Consider the following 22,438-nt stretch of genomic DNA (forward strand, 5'->3'; position numbering starts at 1 on the left):
CAATGATATTGGTTGGTTAATTGTTTGTCAACTCGAAAGCTTTCATTTTAACTTAAACACATTTGATGGTTAATTTAATTGTTGATTGATTGAACTTATTTTCACTAATTTCTTGTGTCTTATTGGGTTTGATTTAGTTTTTCATGATAAATATTGTTGTTCATTTAATTGTGTCAATTGATCAATTAATTTGTGTTGTTGTGTTTTCAATGTTTCATGTTGAAAAATGTCACCAAAAATTAATATCAGTGACAAAAAAGCGATGATGATGAAAGATGATAAAAAGAAAGAGAAATTTATTTTATCTTCCTCTTTATTCATCAACTTATTGTGGCTTTTTATTAACTACCACTTCATTCATCCCTCATCATCATCATCATCATCATCCATCCCACCTCATCTTCATCATCCTCTTCATCAGCTTCTGGTTAATTCATTGTTTTTACAAAGGTAAAGTCGATGATGATGATGATGATAAACTAAAGGTCAGCTTTTGTCCTCCATGTCTCCTCTTATCTTCCTCATCATCTTTATCATTCTGTTCAAATTTTAACAGTTAAAAGGAAACCATTAATTGTGAATCAAGTTGACATTTATTTGACAGTTTCTCATCAAAATGATCAAACAAATCAGTCACAATTTACGATATTAACTTTTTCTCCATCACCTACTCTTCATCCGCATCTTTTATGTTTATCATATCTCTCCCTCTTCCTCTGTCTCTCCAACAATCATTAATATTACACTAATTCAAGTTAAACTTAATCAATAAATAATCAAATTAATGATAACTCTGTCAATATTACAATCATCGCTTTCACAATTTAAATTATTATTATCAGAGTTTAATGAAATCAGTTGATCAAGATAAACAACAATATCCTTATTGTAATATGACAATAACAATCAATGACTTTTAAAGTATAACGATCTTAATTGTTTCAAATTGAGTTAAACTCTCATTAGATTGGTTAATTGGTTAATTGTGCAACAATAATGTTGACAAATTAAAATCATCAACAATCAAAAGCCTCAAGGTGACCATCTTAACATTTACCTGTGAAATAATCAGTTAGTTAATTGATAATTGAATTACTCATTTAATATTTATTACCTTGTCCACCCTCACTAATCAAAACAATAAACAAATGACAATTAGTAAATCAATTAAAATTTTCACAATGACTACGAATAAAATTTTTTTATAACAATAACAAAGTTTCATATTTTTATCATGAAAATGTTAATATTAAAAGTTGATGAACAAATCAGTTGATGATACTAATCATAATAAATTAAATAAAAGTTGATGATGATAATTTCCCATTCCTTTATCCTCATCCTCTTCTCATCATCATTATTTTCATTCTGAAAAAGCTCAAGTAATAATAAATGATAATAATAATAGGATTCTTGATTGGTGTATATAAATTTTGACAAAATCAAATTAAAAGTAAGCTAAAAAATTACTCTTAATTATATGCGAGAGAAAGGAAGAGAGAGAGAGAGAGAGAGAGAGTTAATATAATGATGATGATAAGGAAGATAAAATAAATTGTGACTTGCACGAATCAGTCGGGAGTCAATATAAATGTGATAGTGAGACTACTATTATATGGAAACTCATAATTCTCACTCCCAGTTCTCATTCCAGGCTTCGTATTATTTATATGAATTAAAGTGAAAGAAGTGAAACATTACCGGTGATTTATATCTGCAGGGCTCATTTACTTCAGAGAGAAAGAGAAAGAGGAGTGGGTGGGAGTGGGAGAAGTTTTGATGAGGATGATATAATGATGATGATGATGATGATGATGAGTGAAAGAAGGAGGTGAAATTTATTCTATGACACATAGAAATGATTTTGTAAAATATCACTCAATCTCTTTCTTTGACTAATATATAGATGAAGATGGCGGAAGATAATCATTTCTTTTTCTTCATCATCATCATCATCTTGCTTTTTATTATCATCATTATATAGGATGATGTATAATGATGATGATGATGATAATAAATATCATAATAACAAAGAGAATGGGAATTGTAATATTAGATATAAATGGTAGCCAATATAATTTACGCTTCAACTTTTGGATATTAAGGTAAGTCTCTGTTGTTTTTTTCTTCTTCTTCTTTTCTTCATCATCATCATCATCTTTTCTTGGTAATTTATTTAATTTTGTGTTTCTTTTCTCTCTCTCTCTCCCCTTTCAAGCTACATTTTATTTTCATCATTACTTTGATTATCATGATTATGATTAGTTTCCATCTCTGTTTGTTTATTGTTGTTTCTTTTTTCTCTCGCTTCTTTAGGTTTTTTTTTCTTCTCACTTTTTTTTCTACATAATTCTGATTAAAATTACCTTTCTATTCAATTTCTGCTGATTAGGAATTTTTTTCCACAAATTTAAATTCTAATTATAATAAAAAACTTTTTGTTTCTTTTTCTCATTTCGAATAATTTAAAATGTTTCCTTCTATTCCACCAGATGGCGTTTCTGTCGATTTGTTTACTTTTCCATTTTGATTTTTTTTTCTTCTCATTGTCTTTTTCTTAATTGTTTTCTAATTTAATTACAGTTGTTAATTTCTCTCTGATTTTAATTGTTTTCTCTCAATTCAATATCGTTTGACTCTTCTTTCCTGTGCTGAGATGTTGTCATACATATAAAATTGATCAATTCTTTTTCCATTTTCTCTGGTACTTTTGTTTACCTTTCGTTTTGATTTTTCTCTCTTTTTTGCTGATTTGTAATAATTTTTATTCTTAATATTATTTGTTTCTCTTGTTATTATTTTATCTTTTCTAAAGTAAAGTGACATGGTGATGATGATAAGTAAATCATGTGGTGATGATGAAGATAAAGTCTCTACTTAAGCTGTTGATATTCAGGGAAAATGAAACGGTTTCATGGCGAGAGACATAATGGTTAACACAACGAAGTGAAAAAGTGATAAAATATTAAGATATGGATAGACTATTGATGGAAAGGAAGATTATCCAATCTATTCTTTAACAAATAATATCTTCCACTTTTCATCATCTCTTTTGTCTCTTTCTCTTCCTTCTAAATATGTGTAAGTGTATTTTATTTACTACTTCCACTTCTAATACAGCAGAGAGTGAGGATAACCTTTAAAATGAACAGTTAAGTGAGGCTTGTTGTGGGTTGTATGATTTTGTGCTTGGGTGAAGTCAAAAGGCTTGTCAAAATATTGGAATTGAAACAAGCTTTTTCCAAATAGAAAAAGAGAGAGATAGAGGGAGAGGGAGAGAAGGAGAGAAGGAGAGGTGAAAAAGAGAGACAAAAAACAAGAGAAACAAGCGTGGGGTGGGTCTATGGGAGGTGGAAGGCTACAAGAAGGTATAACGGTAAAGTTGTTGAAAGATTTGCTGGTTTATCTTTACAGAAAGATGATGAAGAAAAAAAAGAGAGCAAAGAGAGTCGATTTCAGTATCTCTCTCTCTCTCTCTCTCTCTTTTGATGTCAAAAGATGATAGAGGATAAAAAAGAGCGGGAAAAATGGAAGATGAATGAAAGTATCTCAATGTATTAGTCTCATGAGGACCAATAACAACAAATTGAACAACAATTTAGGCGAAAATTTTTCCGCCCAAACAATTCAATTATCATTTTAAACTGTTGATTGTTTTGTTATATATATAAAAATGAGAGAGATTTTCTCAACAAAAAGGAGAGACCGTGACGGGTGAGTAAAAATATTAAAGTTCTAGTTGATGTAACATTGATTGTGACAAAATAAAACCACAACAATTTGATGAAATTTTCCTGTCATCACAATTTACTTCAAAAATCACCAAAATTTCACTAACAATTTGTTACAATTATCATAGGGAAACATTGGACCTGTTGGATTATATTACAATCAGATCAATTGATCAACAATCAATAGACAATTTGGTTAATCAATAAACTGGTTCATCTAAATAATAATAATCATTTAAAAACAAAAACAAAAACAAAACAAAGATCAAGGTAAAAGTTAAACAACATTAACAATAATCAATGAACTGGAATTAAATTACAACCCAAATGATAAACAATCATGTTAATCATCATCATTATTATTACCTGAAGATAACAACTAGATTAACCCAACAGAAATTAATTGTTCCCATGTATATTCCCATACCTGGTGAGATAATGATAATATTGAATATCCAGACTCATTGATTGTCAAAACATCAATCAACTGAATGATTTAACCTTTGATTGATGTGTGTGTTTACCGTTTGGATAATATATTTTTTTTTGATAAGTTTTGATGTTTAAATTGTTGAATAGGTTGACAGGTAAAAACAAGAAAAATAAAAGGAAAACCCTTAGTATGTTTATCTATTGTTTGATTGCAATGATGGGTTATTATTATTATTATTATGATTAACAGTAATCAACATGATTACTATTATGATGATAATGATTATCAGGGAGAGAGAGGTAAAGAAAAGGTAGATACATGAACTTGTATATGAAATGAAAACACTGTCAATAAAATGAGAATGAAAAAGTTTATCAGTTGTTGGAATTGATTCTTAGCTGTCTATTGGTTATTATTTTGATTGATTGCAATTTATCAACTAAGTAAGTAATAATAATGATTATCATGATGATGATAATAAGTGAACAAGTTTGCTTCCAATTAGATGAAAATATCAATTTGTGCTTGAATCAACATGAAATGTTTCATTTGGAGTCAAGGAGACAGGAAACAGAGAGAGAGAGAGAGATGATGATGATGATGAGAATGAGGATGCGGATGAAGATGATCGAAGAGGTGGAAGAGGGTATTGGGGGAGTGTTGGTGTTGTTGTTGATGATAATATGGAATCTATGGAATCATTGGTATGGAACTAAATGAAGAGAATCTATTTTAAGTAAACAAAACGATGGAAGAGAAATATTCACCAGAATTAGAAGGAAGATAAAACATTCTTACCACTTTTCTGATGATTTCATGATTTTCATCACTATTGTCATCTTCATCTTCATCTTCATCTTCATCTTCATCTTCATCTTACCTTTTTCTCTTCAATCATCAACCTCTCACTTTCATCTTTCTCTTGTTCATCTTTTCTATCAATCTCTTCATGTTTCATGAGAAGCTGATTTTGCTTATTTCTATTGATACTTATTCTTTTACTCTCTTCATCACATTCTTATCATCTTCATCTCTTATTTGTCTCTGTCTTATCAATAAGAAGATGATGAACTTATTTTCGGACAAAAAATCGATTTTTTCTTCTTCTTCTTTCTTTTTTTGTCTTGATTCTGTTTCAATATAAATATGATAATGATCAAGATTATGGTGTGATAAGATGATGATTATCATCCTCTCATCTTTTATCGGCATCATCTATATTTGATGATGATGAGGAAGATATTTCTAGTTACATATCAAAAGTGATTTGTAAATGACAAGACATCAAGTTAAAGGGAAGGAAAGAGTTGTCAAAAAGCAAGAGATTATGAGAAATGTAAATGACGAGAGAGATGAAGGGGGCTAGATGATATTAATGATGATGAAAAAGTGGGTGAGGGAGGTAGAAAGAGAATATTATTTGAATGACTCCCTCGAGAAAAAAATTGTTTCTATTTCTTGACCAATTTAAGTGATCCTTTCATTCATTCACATTCATTTACCATTGACCCAAAGCAGTTTTAAGCATCAACAACAAGATGAAGATGATGATCTTCTCACTGACAAAGAAGAGAATCAATACTCCCTCGGGCCTAGTAACGTTATTCTCTCTCTCTCTCTCTCTCGTTTTCTCTTACTTTGATGTCCATCTCCCCAATAGAAGTAAAATTGATGAATTGACCATCAATTGGAAGATTGTATTGGAATAGAAAAAAGAAAAAGTTGTTTTCTGGTTTCATTGGATCTTTTCTTCCAGGACCATCATCATCAGGACCCACTCTCTCACTCTCTCTCTCTCTCTCCTCTCCTTCTCTTTCTTTATCTTCCAAAAATTCGCTTGGACACATAAATCAACTCTCACTCTCCACTCACTCTTACCACCCTCAACTTATGAGTCCTCCTCTTCATCCGAATCTCCATCAATCAATTGTCAAACCAACAACAACATCCACTGACTCCTCATCATCATCATCATCATCATCATCATCCTGTGTGATATATAATTAGACTGTTTCTTTCAGAATCATCATCATCCAGAGGGTAATCATTGGTTGCCAAGATGATCTCCTTTTCATCATCATATTGATTTCAAACCTTACGATTAAATGTCCAATATAATACTGGCAACCTTTCATTTCATGCGAAAACATTTTAATCACAATTATCATTGATTGTAAACCTTAATTGTTGAATTATTAAGTAACTCATTAACTTGGTAAGTTCAAGGATTAGCAAGAAAAAAAGTTAATCAAAAATTGAAATGAATCATTTCAATTGGCTGACAATTTTTCATAATCATCGTGATTAGCTTATTGTTGTCATCAAATTAATATCAATTAAACTTAAATCCAATTGTTTAATCAACTGATAAGTTGATTGATTACCTTAATTTAATAATAACAATCAAATGAGACAAATACTATTTCCTGAGTAAACATTTATATCCATAAGATTTATTGTTTCCGGAAAACTTTTTTTTTGATTCAGTAATTAGTTAACCATGATAATAATATCATGATATTAATTGAACCGGACCATTGATTAACTGGTGATATCATTGAAATTATTGATTAACAATTAGACTCATTAATTGATATTTACACGTTTCCAAAATTGATCCCAATTTGTAAATTGTTTCACTCTCTCCACAGTTAAATTAAAGTTAATTCAGTTTACCTGAAAATCATTTACTTAACTAACTAACTAACTAACTGATTGTAATCATGAATGATAATTTTAATGATAATAATCAAAATAATTATCATCTGTACTGATTTGATTTTGTTTAAAAACAAACGACACAATTAACAGGCAGATGGTTTAGTTAACAAAAAAGTGATTACAATCAAACAATCAACTTGAATAAAGGTTAAACATAATTGATTTGTTTGGGTTAATTATCATTGACAGTTTGCAGAAAATTAACAAAATTGATTGTGGGAAAAACTAATGATATAATCTAATTGCAATGATTAAGAAAGAGAAACTGAAAATTGTGAATCTTTGATTGATTGGTAATATCAGGGAAGATTGTAATCAATGGGACATCATTTTGTTAATCATTAAACTTAATTGCTGTTTAATTGTTGCAAGAAAATATTGTATAATATTAATAATAGCAAAGCAAAAACTAAAACCAAAGCTATTTAAGCTTGACACACAATTGCAATTGCAAGAGTTAAATTGGAATGACACAATTAATCAAAATTAAAGCAACAATTAGTAAATTGCACCAAAAAAAAACACACAAATGACTTTACCCATTCAAATGAATGTCAAATAAATGTCAATCTTTCCGTTGGATTAAAAATGTCAACCATGTTCATGATGAGCTTCATCATCATCATGACCAATGTCCTGTTTAATTCAAATCTATCACCTTATCATGACATCAGATGATGATGATGATGATAATGATGATGAGCATCATCATGAAGATGATAAGTAACATACATATAATAGTAATAAGAATCCTGAGAAACTCAAATGTCAATGGAAATAATTTTTCCCTCTTCCAAGTGATTCTGTTGATTTAATAGTAGAAACTTTCATTTTTGACATAAATCACAATTTATAAATCATTCTGATGATTTACCTTTAAATGTTGTTTTATTTATTTAACTCACAATTTAAAATTGACACTTTTTCATCAAATTGTTTGACTTATTACATCAAACTTATATTGTGATAAAATGTATATACAAATTACAGGTAACATTAAATAGGAACGAGAAACTTTTTTCAAACAATTGGATTAACTTTTTCCCAACTATTAAAATAATTGTAATATCAATCTAATAATAACAATCATGATTAATTAATCACAATTATAAAGGTTTAATTTTCACTTTTCATATTTGTTTAAGTTTATATTTTAATATGATTACTTGATTGATCACCATTCAATGTGAATTATGTTGTTGTTAATTGTGATGGTTTAGTTAATCAATTATTACAAATCTTTCCTGGAAACGGAAATTGAAAATTAAATAAACTTTGCTTTAAATTGTTTGTATGAGTTTATCGTTATATTAATTGAAAGATTTAAAATCGTGATTAACTTAAGGCAATCAAATGATTAGCATTATAATTAGTGATCAAAGTTAATGGTAATGATAAACAAAAAAGGACAACAACATTTAAATTGTTTTGTTTTGTTGATTGTATTCATTTCATTTCATTTTGATTGTAATTGTTGAGTAAAAAAGTAAATAAATAACAACAACAATTGATTGTTAACACGGTTGGAATAGGAAAACATATTAAACTTTTCAATTGCTGTGAGTTGCACGCAAGTTAATCATGATTTAAGATTAAGTTAATCAAGGTAATACTAATTCAAAAGCCACTGGTAAAAAATACAATCAGAAACAATTGATAGAGACAATGATAATTGTTAATGATAACAAGAAGATGATCAGGATGATCAACTGATGATCCATCATCATCTCAACAGGATTGAACATCATTTAAACAATTTACTCCAAAATAATATCAATTTACCTTGAGGGCAAATTATCATTATCATCTTGCATCATCCTCTTCCTTATTATCATTGTAATAATATACCTTGATTGATCTTAATCTGATTGTTGTTAACTGTTGTTTGTTAATTTGTATCATCATCATCATCATGAACATGATTAATCCTGATGATTAGATTGTGTAAAATTTATTTTTAATTTGTCATTTGAATTGAAACTTTTTTTTTCTCTGTTAAATTGTTACCAAGGTGTTGGGATATGAGTTTTGTTATTAATATTATGATTATTGTTTATGATTGTTACTGATGATGATTATGATTATGCTTGATTGTGATTAACTATTAAGCTAATTTTTCAAGATTTTAAAAGATTCACTATAAGATAATGAAAAAAGATTGTTATTAAATTAATTGTAGAGATGATTTCATATTAACTAATATTATTAAAGGTGATTGATGGTCAATCATTTGAAAGATGAAGATGATCAAGTTAAATCACATTCAAGTTGAAATGATACTCAAATTATGATGATGATCATTATTATGAAGGAAGATGAGAAAGAGAGAGAGAGAGAGAGAGAGAGAGAGAGAGAGAGAAAGGAAAAGTCGGCGAGAGTGAAAATTCACCCTGAGGGTAAATTGGGGCTGTCAAAGTAACAATATTACTAAATTACCTGGAGGCGATTTCAAATGTTCAAATCTCAAAGGAAACAAGAAATCATCATCATCTTTTATCATCATCATGATGAGAGAGAAGCAGAAGTGTATTTTCATCAAATTTTAATGACACTTTGATGGAAGATGAGGAAAAAAATGATGAAGATAAAGATGAGGATGAGGATGATTTCCATGTCAAAACGGGTTAGTATTTAATATCAGAGGCAAGCAAACCCATTTTTCACATTATTTGGTGACAAATCAATGATGGATTGAAGATGATGATGATTAAATTCGTCCTCATCTTAATCATCATCATCATCATCAAGATATTACATCAACTCTGTTTCTGGTGGTGAAAAATAAAAACCTGAAAGACTTGATTTCTACCTAATTCAATTGATGATTAACTAATAATTAATTTGTAATAATAATCTAATTAGTTTAACCTTACACTTACTTTTTTTTTGTTACACCAAATCACAAATTATTCAATTAAATTATCAGCTCTTGATTTGATTATCTTACAGGTTAACGAGTCTCCAATTAACACTAATTACTATCACACTATTACCTGGTTAATTGTTGATTAAATTTAAATTTGTTCATTTGTAATCAATTTGAAATTATTTTTCTTTGATTAAATTGACGATGTATCAACTGTTGTAACATAAATAATTGATTAGTAATCAAATTAAATTGTTTGCAACATTGTTAATAGCAAAATCAGATGAGGATGATAATCATCATTAGATTTGATCGTCAACTTGAATCAATGAACTTTTTTTCCCTTCGTCTTTATCATTACTTGTTGTTAGTTTAATTCATTGAAACTTGAGTATTAACTTAAGTCCCATGAGATGATGATAATAATAATCATGAACAACTGAATCAGAAACAGAATCAGATGATGATGGTAAAGGTTTGTTTGCATTGCCAGTTTTATCATCTTCATCTTCATCATCATTACTTTTAACTATTATTAAGAAATGATAAAAGTTACATTTCTGTTAACGAAAACTTTAAACTCGAAGCGCAAGAGGATGAGGATGAGGACGAAAAGTGGGAGGTAAATGATGATAAGAATGAGAGAGAGAGAGAGAGAGAGATTCGATCGATAATTTTTCTTGTAATTTTTTCTCTCTTTATTTTCATTATATTTTGTCATCATCATCATCATCTTTTTCATCTTCATCTTCATCTTTCTCTTATTTCTTATTACTCTTTGTTATTGTTGTAACTTTTTTTTTCTTATTATCATTATTGTGAAAGTTTTAAATTGATTTGAAATGACAAGAAGATGATGATTATGATGATGAAAAGAAATAAAGATGGCGCTATTATAGTTGATTCTCATCATCATCATCAGCATCTTCTTCATCATCCTCATCATTCTTAGCAATTTGTCCCTTGAGAAAAGTTGATGAATACTCGATTCGAGTTGTAAGTTGTCCTTTTCGTTTTGCCTCATTTTAGATGATGATAATGATGATGGTTGATGGTGATGATGATGATCATCATCATTCTGTTGATGGTGGATTTTAAGGAGGCAAATATATATCATTGGAACGGTGGAAAAGCAAAGAGCCATCATCATTATCATTACCGTTGAGCCTTTTAAATTGGCCTCCTTCTGATTCTTGATTAAGTCACAAAGTCGTTAACAATGAAAATCAATACGTAATGATAATGATGATGATGATGGTGATGATGGTGAAGATGATGAACAAAACAAAAAAATAACATTGATATAATAGCATCATTTTCATCATCATCAGTTTCATTATAATTTATCAATAACAGAAACAAAAGTTAACATTGATTATTGTCATTTATTACAAGGGGATGATGATGGAAAAATCTTCTTTTCATCATCATCTTTTCTTCATCTTCAATGTTTCATCATTTTCATCCTTTTACTCCTTTTTATCATCGTTCATTTCATCTCTCTCTCTCTCTCTCTCTCTCTCTCTCTCTTTCTATTGCTCTCTTTTTCTAGTTCATTTATTATTGAGTTTAAACACAAATTTTACCAAACTGACAGATAGATGATGATGATGATGGTAAATCATCATGAAATGACAGAGGAAGATGATAATAAATGAAATGATCATGGAAACATATTTCAAATTGATCTGAAAGGTTCATCTTCTTCTTGCAGATGATAAATATGATGAAAGAATCGTGACAGAAAAATAGAAAGATGATGATAATGATGATAGCACAGGAGATTATCCTTTCTTTCCTCATCATCATCATCATTATCTCTCTTTTCCTCTTACTTTTATCTCAACTGATTGTCGATTTTCACTGGAAGGAAAGTTTTTGTTTCTTATTTTCTCTTCTCGATTATCAACTCACTCTCATTCCAAGTTCATGATCAGTAGGTCAATAACTGATATCTAATATTATCAATCTACATTCATGATTATCAGTTGAATGAGTTTAAATGAATATTATGAAAATTGAGGGAAAAAAGAATAAGTTTTGCAAATCGATTTTTTTACACTCGATCAATCGATTCACCATATGAACAAATTCGTGTCTCTGATTCTCATCCACCAGATAAGTTACCAAGATGATTTTGGGTTCATCATGGTGACTATATAATAGATTCTGGATTTTATCAGGTGAAAGGTTTAGATTCATCAATCTGCAAATGCTCATCAAATGACATCTCATCTCATCATCAACTTTCACTGAGTATTTGTTTGTCTTTTTTTTTCTTCATCCTCATCACCATTTTGATGATCTTCATCACCATGAAAACCATTCCTGTTGACCTACAAAAAGGTTCACAGGAATCATCATGCTCATCCTAATCTTCATCAGCATCATGTACCATTAATATCAATCCTCTTCACCTTATGTTTAAGTTACATGTTTGGTTTTGCTTTGAAAAGTGTCAAACAAGGCAACAGTAAAAACAGCATCAGAATGATGATCAACAATAACACTACATTTTACAAGAAGAGATGAGATGATGAGAAGGATGATAAAGATGAAACTGATGATGAGATTGAAGGGAAACAACAGTTATCAACAATAAAGTCATCAATAACCTAACCCGAAATGGACAGAATATAATAACATAGAAATTGGAAGATAAAAGCTACAAAATTTTCTACTTTTTCATCCGCCTTTTTTACTCTGTGATTTATTACAATTACAAACTAAAATGTTGGGTCAATGGTTGATGATGATGAGAGTGAAGGAGATGGAGAGAGAGAGAGAGAGAGAGAGAGGATGATGAAGAGTAACAACATAAAAATGAATATATATCATGACAGAGTCTAATATTTCATATACAGGGAAGAGAAGGAAGGAAAAAAGAAAGAGGAAAATAGAGAGAGAGGGAGGTGAGGAGAAAAAGTTGATTGAAGGCAAGAGAAGATGATGATGATGATGATGATGAGAATGATGATAATTCTGAATAAACTTCAGAATGAGTAAGAATTTGAGCCTGAAAACGACCTAGTAGATTCAACCCACGTAATTTTAATATATCAATTATGATGATATATGTTACAACATCTTCCAAACTTTTTATCTTCTTTTTATCTTCTTTTCATCATCATTATCATTAACTCTCTCTCTCTCTCGAATGGATCCTTTTGTTTTTCATCATCATCATCATCCATATCTTTCTGAATCAATAGCGTTTTTTTTTCTTCTTGGAACAAAAAATTCATATTTGTTATAATAATCAACTGTCATATAAATGTTAAGGTAATCATGATGATGAGTCAGTTGCTGGGGGATGATGAGGAAGATGAGGATGATAATGATGATGATGATATTGATTGACGATGTCAAAAGCAATGAGAAATGTTATTAAATGGTTCCTAATGTCAATTAATCATTTGTCCTCTTTTATCTTCCTCTCTCTCTCTCTCTCTCTCTCTCTCTCTCTCATACTCCCTCTCTTTCTTTCTTTCTCTTCCCAGCAATTACTAAATTGTAATGATCATCATGATAATCTTAATGACAATGGTTATGATTAAAATCTTTAGTAACCTTAAATCAAATAGTAAATTGTCATATCAGTTAATCATCAATCACAATCAAAAGTGAAAATAAAACAGACGAAATTAGGAAAATTCAAAATCAAAATTATCATCTCAACAGAAATTAACTAATAGATAACAATTAGATTAATTATCATCGTCACATGATTAACAAATATCAACAATTAACCAAATCTTAATCAATCACCTTTCGGATTATAATTTATATATTGTACAAAATTAACAAATTAACAAATTATGTTTTCCCATGAAATTTTTCACTGATTTACTGATTATTATCACATGATGATAATAATTAAACATGTATCATTTAAATTGATTATGATAAGTTATAGTAATGATAATTTATGGTGACGTTGAAATTTATTATTAAATCAATCAGTAAATTGTATTTAGATGTGTTCATATTTGACTTGATAATCAACGGATCTAAATTGTTTATGATGATTGTTTGGTAAATTTAACTTGAATAGTTAATCATGATCAGTGTATTGGTAATTATTATAATTGTTGTGTTAGAATTCAGGGTTAAAGGGTATACCAAAAGTATATTAAGTTAATAAATCAAGGTATTTGAGGGTACCTGTAATGATAATTTAAGATGCAACTTGTCAAATGATTTAACTGAATCATCGTCAACGTTAATTATTGTAAATCAAGAGTTTAATTGTTGCTGTGTGAGAGATAATTTTTAATTCTGATCCAGGGTCAGTTAGGTAATCGTATGAATAATTAATAGAATGATAATAAAAGGCAAACAATTTGAATAAAAGGTTTGGTTTCATTGGCTGACATTGATTATTGTTTAAGATGAAGATGAAGATGAGGATGAGGATGAGGATGGAGATGATTTAAGATGATGATGAGCCAACTCGTTGTTTATCCCGAAAGAGAATCATAAATCAAAGGAGGAAGAAGAAGAAGATAAGAAAACGATCAAGAAAAATTCTGGGAACTGTAAAAAATATGGTTTCTCATCTTCATCTTCATCTTCATCATCATCATCATGTCTGAATAATGATAAACTCTGTAGGAATGAGATGATGATTGAATGTTGGTAGCATCATGATGATGATAAAATCTCTTTGTTTTTTCATCTTCTTCCAGGTAAATTTATCTTCCTCCTTTTCATCATCTTTTATCATCCCACCTTTTCTCACTCTTGCCCTTTTTTTTATAACATCACTTGTTCACTATCATCATCATCATCATCATCATCCTGATTATCCTCTATACCTGTAACTTGATTCATCCCCTCAATGAATGTTAATCACCATGAATCATAAATTAATTGAAATTGTGATAATCAATTGAACTAATTATTATTAGTGAAAGATGAATGATAAATCAGGTAACAAATTCAGGTGATCAGATGATGGATGAAGTTAATCCAGTTAGGACAAAGAAGATACAAAATGATGATGATGATAATGATACTTGAGTTATTATTGTTGATACTAATTAAAAGGATGAGGGATGAAGATGATATAATAAGTAATGTGTTTGTTGTTTGAAAAGATGAATGGTTAGAGTTTGTAAATTGTTTAAAGTTAATTGTGATCAAGTTGATTAAATCTTTGATTCGTGATTAAAATGTGAAACCATAACTAAATAAATTAACCAAAGGTGAACATAAATGATGAATCTTGATTAGTCTTGATAATAATAAACTATAATGAAGAAGATGATGATTCCAATGAGATTTAATTTTCTCACGGCCATTGGATCATCATCATCATCATCATCATTATCATCCTCAGATGAAGATGAGGATGAAAATCTTGTTTTTTTTCCTACTTGTTCATCTTTACGTTAAAGTCATTCATCAAGTTATCATAATAATTAAGATGATGAAGATGATTAAGGGAGAAATCAAATTTTCCTTTCAAATGATTAATATCCAATATTAATGATAACTAATATAAGGAAAAACAGGTCAATAAGCTTTTCATCATCATCTTCATCTTGAGCCTGATATCAATTGTTATGATGATTAGGAGGATAAAGATGATGATGAGGACGATATTTGATGATAATTATGATAAGAAATCAAATTTTTCTTGTGTTAATTTAATAGCAAGTTATTATTACCATCGTCATTTATTATCAACTTTTACCAAGGTAAATATTAGATTGAAAGACAAATAATTAGACCTGACAGGTAAAAGGGAAGAGAGAGGAAGATAATCATCTGTCTTCTCTTTCTTTTTCCTTGGTTTAAGAGAAAAGGAGAAGGAGAGAGAGAGAAGATAAATTGTTTTTTCTCTTCTTCTTCTCTTCCAAATGGAGATTTATTTCTCTCTCTCTCTCTCTCTCTCTGCTCACTTCGAGAGAGATATTGAGAGAGCCTTTAAGCGTAAATCATTATCATCTTCTCTTTATCATCCTTATCCTTATCATCATCTTAATTTTAATAACCATTTTTGTGTTACCTTGATTGTTGATTAACAATCAATACGTTGGTTATTAATTAGATGTAACAACATTATAACATTAAGAAAATATTGAAACTTTATTTTATTTTTCTTGGTGTTGGTTGAATTAAATTAACTCTTGATTAACAAAACAAGAAAACAGCATTTACACCATGATAATGATTAAGATAATCATCTTATCCTTATATTATTCAGTGAATGTCAATCAATTGATTAGGAAGAGAAGAGAAAAAAATTATGAAATTTTGTTCCCTGAAAAAAAAAATATTATACAACATGAATTCCTAATTTTCATTATTCAATTGCAAATCATCATCATCATGAATATGAAGATAATGATGATGATTAAAGGAAGGATGTACAAGGTGATTAACTGTGAAAATTTGGTTTACTGAAGAAGCAACAATCTTCATTCATTCAGTAATTACTTTCATGTAATCATCATGAAAATAATATGGAAAAGAAAAGAAAAAATCTTTTTCTCTATCAACAATTTAATCTCATTCATGAATCTGATTATCATCGGTAGATTCAAATCAACAATAATATGATTAACTTAAAGTGTATATAATTTAAATTAAAGATACCAGGTAAACAAATAGTTCGTGATTGTTGTTTGTTTGTTTTTCCATATTCATCAAATGATAATAATATCATCAGCTGATCACTATCGTTCTGGTTGTCATGGTTACGTTCCCAATCACGGAAGCATCAAGTTGCTTTTCTGTATATTATTATTATCGTTTTTTATTTATCTTTTTGACTTCTTCATTTTATCATGATTATTATTGTTGTTGTAGTTTTGTTGATTGTGGTTGTAACTATTAAATTGATTAAGAAACAATTTAGTAAATTGTTTGTCAGAAAATTTAAAATTGATTGTTGATTTTTGTTTTGTTTTTCTCTCTCCATTTTCTTACTTGTACTTTGTTTGCATGATTAACAAATTATCTCAATTAAATTGGTTTTCATCAGGATCTTTGATTATATGATCAAGATAATCAATTAGATAACAATCAGAGATTTTGATCATGATGATTGAGGCTCAACATCTAAAGAAACTGAACTGGACATGAAACTGTAGTTGGTCAGTTATTTATGATTTTGTCATTTTATTTTCTCTCGATTCTTGGTGAAGATCAGGTAAAGAAAAATGAAGATGAGGATGAGAATGAGAATGATGAAGATGAAACAGAGATTTTCTCTTCTTTCTTTCCTTGGATAAGTTGGTTCTTCTTATTTTTTTTTTCATCTTCTAAAATGTTCTTTTAGGACTTTTTTTTTGTCTTGGTCAACGTTTTCTTCATGGGTTGGGACTTGGCAGGAATATAAATCATGGACCTATTGGTGGAAGGATCGAGATGAGGATGAGGAAGAAGACGAATGACAAAATCTCTGTCTCTGTCTTTCATTCTTACCTGTAGATGAATAACAAGGCAATAGAGAAGAAGAGAAAAAAACAAACTAACAAAAGAACAAGAAAGTAAAAGGTTGGTTTTCAAATGTGACAGAAATTTGAGTAAAATCGATCATTCCTTTGAGAGAGAGAAAGAGAGGAAAGAAAGAGGTATCATCAATATTTTATCTTCTTCCTCATCATCATCAGCATCATTATCATCATCTTTAAAATCAACAAAGTGAGCTGAAAGTCAAAACTGTTTAAATGGTTTCAAGGAAAAAAACATGAAACATACAAAACATTGAATGATGACTATTTGACTCTTTATTGTTGTGGTCATCGTTATCATCCCTTAACGACTTGACCACCTCTCTCTCTCTCTCTCTCTCGCTTTTAGTACAAAATGTAGACAAAAGAAGATGAAAAGAAAAGGACACACAAACATAAAAAAGAAAGGGGTTTCTTTCTTATCATCATTATCATCATTTCCACACCACATGGTTATCCAACTTATGTCCACTCTCCAAAGGTAAAAACAAAAGAAAACTGACCCTTTGGATTTTTTTCTTCTTCTCTCTTCCTAATCATCTTCATTATCTCTCCTCTTTTTCACCCCTTGAGGGTATAAAAAGGTTACACCTTTCACATTGACAGTGACCAGAGAGTAAAAAGAAAACTGGACCCTAAGTGTCATCTGCAAAAGCTGTAAAGAGATAGATTGATTCACAATTAACCTCGACAATCAACACCAACAATCAACGAATTGGGTAACTATTAAGAAAAATTAACATGACAATTTAACCCAATTGAAGGAGAAGCTAAATTTGTACAATTTGTGACGCGAAAGCAAACAAAAAATTGATCAAAATTAATGATTCAAATTGCTGGGAATCTGCAAAAAGAAATCATTTTTTAATTCAACAATTACCCGAAAAACTATCAGTCAAAAATGTTTCATGATAACAATCAGCTAATCAGATGATAAATTAACAAATGATATGCATATGATAAAATAAAGTTGAAAGTGTATTAGGAAAGTAAAAAACGTAAAGGGACAAATGATGATGATAAGATGATGGGTAAAGATGATAACAATGATGATGATGATGATGATGATGATGATGTAACAATAAAGTGGGGACAATGATTAATTGTTAAATTGTACAGAAAAAAGGTTCGGACGATTAGTTAAATTCACCAAAGCGAAGCCAAAAGTCAGATGAACTTCGATGAGCCAGATAAGCGTATCCAATGGTAATATCACAATCTCATCGAAACTGGTTTGTTATTAGTTAGAGAAATAATAATTTTCGAACAAAAATTTTTACCTTGCTCTCACTCTCTCTCTCACTCTCTCTCTCACTCTCTCTCTCTCCCTCTCTGTATATATTTAGCAAAGTGTAATTGTAATTGCTGTTGTTGTTGTAAATTCTGAAATGATCATTAATAACAATCAAAACTAATCATGATCTCAAATAGTCACATTGGTAACATTTAGTTTTTCATTATTTTTTTCCTGGTTTTTCATTGAGTTCAATCAAAATAAATGATTAGATTAATAATGTTAATCTTAATACACAAACATACAAACTACAATTGAAATTAACAATAACAATATTTACAATTGATGATGATGATGATGACAAAAAATATGTGAAATTAGTCCTTTGACATGACCTTTGTTGATGATAATGATGAGGATGATGAGGATAAAGATGATGATAAATATAACAGTTTACAATGATAATAATAGTTTGCTTTTTTTTCCTATTCCAATTTCGTATTCAAAGATGATGATGATGATGATGATGAAGCCAATTGAATGAAGATTGATGGATTTTCTTTGCCTTTTCATCTTTGTCTTCATCGTCATAATCATCTTCATCTTCCTGGTCTTCTCCTTAGTTTATCTTCTCTTTCTTTTCTTTCTTTGTGAAAAATTTCTTCTCCAGGTTATCATTATTATTAGAGAGAAAATTGATTGACGAATTGATTTGAAATTCGTAAATTGTAAATCTCACTTGATATTGTTAATCATCTTCATCTCTTCCTAATCATCTTTCACCCTGTTTGCATGTTTAAGGTTAATTACTGCTCGATGATGATGAAGATGATGATGATTATGATGATAATTATCATTAGGTATTGATTGTTATATGAAAAGTTTACTTGGTTTTTTGATTGTTATGCAAATGAAACTTTTTATTATTATTTCATCTATGTAATAGTTAATTTAGTTTCCAATTTTGATCAATATCATGAATTGTGTTTAAATTTTGTTAATCATTCAGTTAATCACGTTTACCTTGCCTGTGGTGGGTAACAATTAACATGTAACACTTTGTTACTTTAATTAATGTCTTTTTTTTTGTTATTACTTCAAATGTTAATCATAATCATTATCATTGTTGATTAATTAATGATAACACATTGGAAAAGTTAACGTTTTTGTTTAGTCAAAAATTTTCGTGCTTTTTGTTTGTTTGATTGTTACAACTAATTCACTAGCAATTAGATTTAATTCAATTCCATATTACAGAAATGTATTCATTTTTATCAATTGTTCAATGTAATTTAATCATCATTATCTTGTTTGATGATTATTATCATCATCATTATTATGCTGATTAACCTAATTGTTAACACATCGCTACGTTGTAAACAGAAATTGATGAAAATTGAAACGGAATTGGTTCTAATAATAATATTGTTATTAACGTTGATTATTACCATTAGATTTGATTGATGTGCTTATAAGTGGGTGAGAATCTGATCATCATCATCCTTGTCTTCCTTATCATCATTTCTCTTTCATTCTGATGATCATGTTATCATTTAAACATAGGAAACCATCATCATCATCATCATGATAGCATTAAACTCATCTATTCATCAATAGCACGCATATTATATAATATATGATGATAACCGGAATGATGATCAACTTAATCAGAATCATCAAGTTAGATTTTTTTTGCTGATTAGAACTTTTTTCCCCCTTATCGAATGAAAATCGTTAGAACGAAAAGTTTTACCAAAGTTTGATTGACTTGCTGTTCGGATTTTCAATAGTCAACAAGTGTCTAGTTTCTGGCTTCTAGTTGATTAGTTGATTAGTTAATTACTTGTGGTGATCACACTTACATTTGAGTATTTGTCTTGTTTGTTCAGCGCCTCGGCCCAACCAAACGTCTTGACCACGAACCAATTTACGGGGCAAGTTGACACTGTTCTTGGCTAAAACTGCTGAACTCATCGGTTCTTTGGTTGAATTTTGATTTGGCAGATTGGTATTCGTACTATTTGATCCTTGGTGGGAAGTGGGTGAAGGATGATGATGAAGTGATGGAGACACTGATAGAGATGATGATGATGATTTGATTGAAAGGGGAGTAGTTGATGATTCCCTTGAATCATAAATTAATGAATTTTTACCTTTACTATTAACATTAGTTGTTGTTGTTGTTGATGATGATGATAAAGATCCTGATGATGATGCTGCTGCAGCAAGTGCAGCAATGGATGGCACTGATAACGGATATGTACCTGTTGATGAGTTTGCAGTAGTTGTTATCGTTGTTGAACCGGAAGCAGAAATAGTTATCGAATTGGTTTCTTTATTATTATTATTACTATTATTTGCATTATTATTATTATTAATTGTATTACTACTGGTTGAAGTTGCTTGTTGCATCCCAGCCATCCCACATCTTGGTGATGCTTTCATGTGTTGGGTCATTTCCGCCAATGACCGGAAACTATCCTTACACCAGACACAAGTGAAAACATCTCGATTCTGTTCAGATGATCGGTTAATCCATTGGGTTTGCCATGGATTCTGGCGATTAGCACCATTTCCACCTCCATCTTTTGAGCGACTATTATTATGATGCTGATGATTATCACTATTATTTTTGGTAATTCCAATTGATAGTGAAGTGTTTAAGGTTGATGATGAAGATGAATGAAAATTATTACTATTATTCAACATTTTATTTGATCTGTTACTCCCTGAAGATTTGGAGGTGTTGGTGTGAGTTGTTGAAGAGGAAGATGAGGATGATAAAGGTGATCCTGATCTTTTTGGATTTGGTGAGACAAAAATTGATACACTAACAGTTCCTGGTGATGATGGTGATCGAGGTGCTGGTGATCCAGTTGATTTAATAATTGTTGTTGTTGTTGAGGTTGATTCAGTTTCTGATTCATCTTCAGATTTTTTAATCGTTAAATCCAATGGAATCTCACCTGAGAGAGAGAGAGAGAGAGAAAGATAATTTTAAATAGATTCAATATCAGCTGATTAATCAGCAGAGAAAAGTTCTAATTACACAATTAAAGATAATCAGAGAATTAAAGTGATTTAACAACAATAATCATCGATCCATCACAATTATGATGAGAGAGAGAGAGAGAGAGAGAGAGAGAGAGATAAGGGGGAAGATGAATCGATCATCAAGAAGATGAAGATAATGATGATAATGGGTGGATTCAGAAAAGAAGAAAAAAAATCATAAATAATCTTATCATCTTCATCCATAGATATTGAACCTTATCATTATTTATTGTTATCATGATGATGGTGAAAAATAACAATAATAATAAATGAATGTAATTTATTTATCTTTTTCAATGATGAAGATGAAGATGATGATGATCGTCATCATTATTATCCTCATCTTTTACTTTGAATCATAATGATGATGAGGATATTCAAATGTTAGTAAATGGTAATCATTTAATAGATTAACATAGTTGATGATGATTCAAGGAAATGAATTAAAAGTGATGATGTTGATGAGAAGTGTTCAAAGATAGTAATTTAATTTTATGACCTTATCTTCATCTTCATCTTTATCATCATCCAATTCTGTCATCTTACTACTCTTAATGATAGTAGATATATTTTGTTTGATTGATTGAAGTATTAGAGAAAGAATAGTTTGATCAGAATTCTGAACAAAGAATATTTTTCTTGGCAGAACTCATTCATCTCTCTCTCTCTCTCTCTCTCTCTCTCTCTCTCTGTTATAAATGTATATAAATTTATTATTGGGTCGATATCATCATCTTCATCTTGATGGAGGCGGAGGGAGGATTAGAAGAGGAGGAGGAGAGGAAGATGATGATGATGAAATGAAATAGAAAACGATTGATTAGATGATGGAGAAAGTGAAAGTGACAACGAAAAATCATCTTACTTTTCGCCTTCTTTTCCCACTCTATCCCTTCCACTCCGCTTTCCACCCTTCATCTTAACCCACCGTTGTCA

General features: G+C 29.7%; 1 protein-coding gene and 1 long non-coding RNA gene across 3 annotated transcripts in view; one reads left to right on the forward strand and one right to left on the reverse strand.

The window, feature by feature from the left end:
• The window catches only part of LOC128388807 (uncharacterized), a 38,772-nt gene that overhangs the window by 7,733 nt on the left and 8,601 nt on the right, over nt 1-22,438 (reverse strand). Inside the window, exon 2 of the mRNA XM_053348265.1 lies at nt 20,311-21,414. Within this exon, the coding sequence (XP_053204240.1) occupies nt 20,311-21,414 (1,104 nt within the window). The remainder of the gene's footprint in view (nt 1-20,310; nt 21,415-22,438) is intronic.
• On the forward strand, nt 1,774-4,737 carry LOC128388820 (uncharacterized). 2 transcript variants are annotated; one of them, XR_008325341.1, is made up of 3 exons: nt 1,774-2,704; nt 2,816-3,714; nt 3,860-4,737. It is a non-coding gene; the product is annotated as an uncharacterized LOC128388820 (long non-coding RNA). The 2 variants fall into 2 exon arrangements; XR_008325340.1 differs by having other exon boundaries at nt 2,816-3,081.

Source organism: Panonychus citri, unplaced genomic scaffold (assembly GCF_014898815.1).
Source record: "Panonychus citri isolate SS breed McGregor unplaced genomic scaffold, ASM1489881v1 Contig00102, whole genome shotgun sequence".
NCBI classification, from domain to species: domain Eukaryota; kingdom Metazoa; phylum Arthropoda; class Arachnida; order Trombidiformes; family Tetranychidae; genus Panonychus; species Panonychus citri.